The 6,000-nt window shown below is 35.6% G+C and overlaps 1 protein-coding gene across 1 annotated transcript; it reads left to right on the top strand.

Moving 5' to 3' along the window:
* Positions 1-425: 425 nt before the first annotated feature.
* On the top strand, positions 426-5,896 carry LOC147848519 (sister chromatid cohesion protein SCC2-like; the record flags this gene model as incomplete). Its single annotated transcript, XM_087338378.1, has 13 exons — positions 426-725; positions 799-951; positions 1,054-1,223; positions 1,305-1,428; positions 1,938-2,099; positions 2,189-2,293; positions 2,417-2,650; positions 2,734-2,867; positions 2,948-3,232; positions 3,436-3,739; positions 3,945-4,037; positions 4,747-4,875; positions 5,330-5,896. Coding segments are annotated over 13 exons (2,553 nt in total), but the record flags the coding sequence as incomplete, so codon positions are not given.
* Positions 5,897-6,000: the final 104 nt, after the last annotated feature.

Below are 6,000 nucleotides of genomic sequence, written 5' to 3'. Positions count from 1 at the left end.
CGTTTCTGTCACTTTCTTTCTCTAGCATGATCTATTATATATGTATGCATGTTTAAGTGCACTTCAATATGCACTATATTAATCTGGTGTATTCATTTCTGTTTCCATATGCCGTCAAGATATTCATGGATATAAAATAGATTGTTTCTAGGTGCTACAGTTGAACTGGTGGTATGTTCAGGGTTACTATTTAAAAATGGTCTGAAATCCACCTCTGCCTCATATATTCAGAGTTTTCATGAGGTTGATCAGGAGATATTGTTTGGCCACTAACTGAGAGTCTTGCATATTATACTATATATCATGCAAACTATTTCAACATTGATTCTTTATTTCCTGTTCTTGAAAATTTATAGGACTGGGTCTCTGAATCAAATCTGTTTGTCAAATGTTGATGCTAGATTTCATTCTTATTGTCTATACAGGATCTTGTATGTAGAACATTCTATGAAATATGGTTTGAGGAGCCTGGTAATCAATATATTTATCAAGTTGGAGATAGTAGTAGCATTCCTTCTGAGATATCGGAGCGTGTTCAACAGCTAGTCGATGTCCTCAAATGTTTGCAAAATCCTCAAGCGATGGTAACTATCATCAAAAGGAGCTTGGCATTGGATTTTATTCCCCAAACTACCAAGAATTCAGCTTCAACCTTGGTTTCGCAAGCTACTGTCAGAAACCGTTGCGAGTTAATGTGTAAATGCTTAATAGAGGACATTCTGAAGGTTTGAGTACTATGTTGAAGTTTGTCATTTTTGTTTTCCTTTTGATGTGTTCTTACTTATTATCTTTGTATAGGCTGAGGAAAGAAATGGTGAAGATGCAGAAACAAGAGCTTTACCTTATGTTCTTGGCTTGCATTCATTCTGCATGGTAGATCCAACCTTATGTGCACCTGCTGCTGATCCATCACGTTATGCAGTTACTTTACAAACTTACTTAAAGACACAGGCGAGGAGTGATTTCTTTTCTAGTTTTTCATCCTCTGCCTGCAAACTAGATCTGTGATTTGTTGCAGTTTTTTTTACCATCCACTATTTTACTCTAATGCAGATTGACAATAGAGATGTTGCTCAGCTACTTCAGAGTATTGTATTTGTGATAGATACAGTTCTGCCCTTGCTACGGAGGCCTTCTCTGAATTTTGTTGAAGAGCTTGAACGAGATTTGAGGCAGCTTATTGTTCGTTATTCTTTTCTTACTGTAGTACATGCATGCATCAAGTAATGTTTCTAATTGTGTTAATGCAATCTCCTTTCGTAATATGTTCTCATTAACATTGATATTCAGAGTTTTCTATGCAGATGCTTATGTACACTAGGGATGGTAGCTGCAAAAGGACTCTCTTCGTTTGAATTTCTGGTCCACAAATTCTTCAAGTTGCTAGATAGTTGGCGGAAAAACCGTTTTGGACCCTCAGAAAAGCCTGTGAGGAAACCAATGCTCTTTTTATTTATTTGCATGTGCAATTCCGATACTAACATACATACTATAGCTATTTCATATTTTATGTATAAAATTGGATGTAAACTAATGTGAATTTACATCCAAGTTTTCCATCAAAAGAGGCTAAATTGTGTACTGTTATGGGTGACAACAAAGGGAAATGTGAAAGTCACATAATAGCATCTGTTCATTGATATTAAATATGCTGAATAGAAATGAAATACAAAGAAGAGGCTATTTCACTGAGATTATGGTATAATCTCTTAGGATGTTTAACATCACGTATTGATTAAAACTAAATTAATTTAATGTGTGGGATAAGAGTTCCTTCCTTTAATAATTTAATTTCGGGCTTCAGCCAAAGTTTCAATGGAGACTAGAAATAAAGATTTTTGAAATTTATAATTACTCTTTTTCAGACAGTAATCTGTTGATTTTTAAAAACAAAAGTGAATGTCAATAAAGTATGCTCACAACATTGTGACTGGCAGAATGTGTTGCGTTGTCTATTTTGCCTTGGACTGCTAGCAAGATATGGTGCTAACATGATAGATTCTATGAATGATAAGGAGACAAATGTGGAGCAATTACTCTCTCTATTTAAACATTATCTTTTATCTGATGATTTTGATGTGAAGGCTCGGTCACTTCAGGTATATTACAGGTTTACATTTTCTGATTTTGATGTCAAGGATGGAAATACATAATATATCTAACAGTCTTGTAACTGAAAAAATTGCAGGCTCTGGGTTTTTTCTTTATTGCAAGGCCAGAGTTTATGATGGATAAGGACACGGGGAAAATGATTGAGGCTACACTCTCTTCTTCTGCTGATTCGCGGATTAAGGTAAATTAGCACGTGTTTTTCACTATACCGAAAAGGTTAAGTTCCTGATGCATCATAGATCAATTTTGTTCTATTTTTACATAGTATCAAAGGCTTGCTGTATTTGCATTATTCACCTTGCAGATACAAACTCTGAGGAATTTTTATGACTACCTAGCTGATGTTGAAGAAAAGATGGGAGTTGGTGAAGTTGGAGATGATTTATCAAGTAAACCTAAACAAGATTCTGGCATTGTTCCTGTGGCAGCAGGAGCAGGTGATAGTAACATTTGTGGAGGTATTATTCAGCTACATTGGGACTATATCTTAGAACAATGTCTAGATATCAATGATCAGGTCAGACATGCTGCAGTCAAGGTAAGAGTTTTGATTTACTGAATTATTTTTCATCAATGAGGTTTTCTTATCACAGCAGTCAACTGAATGTCTTGGTTGTGTAGGTGATTGAAATAGTTTTGCGGCAGGGTTTAGTCCATCCAATGACTTGCGTGCCACACTTGATAGCACTTGAAGTGGATCAACAAGAAGCTAATTCTAAGCTTGCTCACCGGTTATTGTCTCAAATGAATGAGAAGTATAATTCTGAGCATTCTAATTATGGTGTTAAGCTTTTTTAAGCAATGTATTGTTGTGACATAAAAAGCTTTTGGCTAGGTATCCTTCGTTTTTTGAAAGTCGGCTAGGAGATGGGCTTCAGCTTTCTTTTAAATTTATACAATCTGGTGCGTCCACATCACCTCAAACACAAGTTACACCCAAAACACCTGGCAATTTAAGAAGCAAATTGGATGCAACTTCAGCATTCTCAGCTAAGGCAGGAATAAGTCGGGCTTATAAACTTATTCGTGGCAGTCGGATATCCCGAAACAAGTTCATTTCATCTGTTGTTCGGAAATTCGATGTTTCTACCTGGGGTCATTTGTCACTTTCTTTTCTTGTGTATGTTCTCTTGTTTCTCTTCATTGAATGTGTTTGTAAGCCTCTGTTTTAACGTTTTGTATTTTTATTTTTGTGCTGTATATGATTTATATGAGTGAATCTAGGTAACTTATTGGAAATAATTTTCAGTTTTTTCTTTTTGCTGTAGTGTAGTTAAAAAAGTGGTCACCCAAAATATCACATCTTATCTTTTGTTTTTTCAGGTATTGCACGGAGATTCTTGGTTCATTACCTTTTACGTTACCTGATGAACCATTATACCTCGTATATACCATAAATCGAATGGTGCAAGTACGAGCAGGGGCAATTGAAGCAAACATTAAGTCATTAATAGTCGAAGGCCCTCTTGGGGCTGTTGCAAAGAAAGCCATAGAAACTATAGCCGTCCAACGTGAACAAGAAAATGAAAATGCCTACAATCTGGATACTGTGAAGGTTCAGAAGACTGAAGAAACTCTTGTTGATGATACTGATGGAATTCCAGAAGTCGCAGTTTCAAAGCTGAGGGTGATTAACTATCATATCTTTTTTCTGTGGATTGTCTGAATTGCATTCTCAATTCCCAAACCTGTCACTTAGATAGCTATATTCTTTTGTCAATTATTCCCATACCATAAAGGAACTATCCTCTTTTAGGAATTGTAATTCTCTTTCCAATGTAGCTTTGCATCTGATTTGTAGTTTTCTTAATGCATATGATGTTATTTTTCAGGAAGAGTGTGTAGCAGCAGCGGCGTTGGCATTATTGCTGCGATTAAAGAGACATGTAAAAATAATGTACAATCTCAATGATGCTCGTTGTCAGGTAAGAGAAGTAATCACGTAATTCAACCTTTCTCTTTCTTGATTTTATATTTCAGCATTGTTTCTTTCTTTCCCTTGCTATCACATAATTGAGAATGATTTCTTTATGCTCATTTGTATGCTTACTCTGCACTCGCTGTTGCTTCTTGCATCTGGACAATTAATCAATCCTTGGCGTTTTTGGAGTTTTTGTAAGGCATATGCTGTATTACGTACAAATTTGTGAATCATGTAACAAGTTCTAATTTCTTCCTCTTCTTAATGGGACGAAGAAACAAAAAGTTAGGAATATTGGTGTTTTGCCCTATTAAGTATGTAATGCATACTAAAAACGTCGGAATGGTTGGTTCTACACACTGATTAGGTAGCTATCCAAAGAGCAAGATGCATCCATGATTCCAGTAGACCATCTGTTTGGGGTATCGTAATTCAAACAATACAATATATCCCTTCCCCAATGTGATATTTGCAACTGATGCAGTGCCCTGATATTTGACATTGATATTGTGAATATACTTTTCCAGAAAGAAAGAAAGTAAGAAAGATATATTAACGTCTTTTAAGAGGCCAAAATGGCCTATAAGACCAAACAAGAGATTACATCTTAAGTGTTGTTTCGTCTTTGAGAACAACAAATCAACAAATCAAAATAAAATAAATATTACTCCGTAAATATAAAAGTAAAGAGAGATTGATTGTTTGATTTTCAGGCATTCACACCAACAGAGCCCATTAAGCCTGGAGAGACTTTGTCAAAGCAGAATGTCAAAGAATTCAGCTGTAAAGAGATTCTAACCAATGTAACCAAAACAGTCAAACAAATGTTGGAGCAGTATCAGGTACTTGTGTGTCAATTCCCCTGATGTTCAGTGGTTTCCTTCAGGGTTTTCTTCTGTAGTATGTTTTCATCAATGATATAAACCAGTATTAGTATAGAAATAGAAATTCTTGCTGGTCAACGTAAGAAAGTCAGTTTGAAAATAAAGATCAGAAAGCATGATGGAAGTTGATCTCCATAATGGTAGATGATTTTTATTACCTTGTGATCACAACTACTTAATCCTGGAGCGAACTGTGCTCAATAGGGTTTAACAGAAAACGGAATCCTGGCTGGAGAATTGTTTCATTAGAGAAATAACTTTGTATCAGAAATAACCTACCATATATTAAGTTTTCCATGGTAACTTTGGCTGTACTGACTGGGATATTATATCGATGACTGCACAAGAGAGCCATCAAAATGCTGTTTATATTCCTTCGTGCATATCATTAATCATTGACTGTTGAATGTAGGTTTTTAAGAGACTTCTAAAAGAAGATTCAATGGATTATTCCACCTACATAAGCAACTCATCAAAGAAAAGGAATCGAGCTTCCCTCCCTCCAGGGCACCACATTGAACCTTTGGAGTCCCAAGTTCAAGGTCGTGTAGCCAGTTTACGCTCGTCTCACAGAAGAAGCTTTCCCATGGGTAGTATAAAGCCGATTCCTTTTGAAGAAAATGAGGCATATAGTGGCGATGATTATGATGATGATTATTTGGATGATGCTAATTTTGCTGATTCTGATGATGAGAATTATGATTCAAAAGTCGGTAGACGTAGACAGAGCAGTAATATTGATCGATTGAGACTAAAGAAGCATCACCTATAATTCTTAAAAGTTTATTTTGCCTTACTGAGTAGTTAAGCTGGAGGCTGATCTTTGAAAGCAGAAAAGGCGTTATTCAGTCTCCTTTGTAATATAATTAGTGTAAAAGTATTAACGTTCAAATTCTTTTGGGCATGAGGAGCTAATTCGAGCTCTCGCTTGTAAATGAAGAAATCCTGTATACCAAATAGTTCATAGAAAAAGTTTTTTTTTTTTGCGACATCCTCCTGAACTGTGGCTCTCTTGTGATAGTCTCTCTTCAGAAATGATAACAGGACACAAATTTTGAATTTGTTTTTATTTTTTACTCTCTA

This window comes from Azolla caroliniana, unplaced genomic scaffold, assembly GCF_043228905.1.
Source record: "Azolla caroliniana isolate FFs.n. ecotype wild unplaced genomic scaffold, voAzoCaro1.0.p SCAF_334, whole genome shotgun sequence".
Taxonomy (NCBI): domain Eukaryota; kingdom Viridiplantae; phylum Streptophyta; class Polypodiopsida; order Salviniales; family Salviniaceae; genus Azolla; species Azolla caroliniana.
Note: the sequence above shows the minus strand (reverse complement) of the source record. Positions and strands in the feature narration are given on the sequence as shown.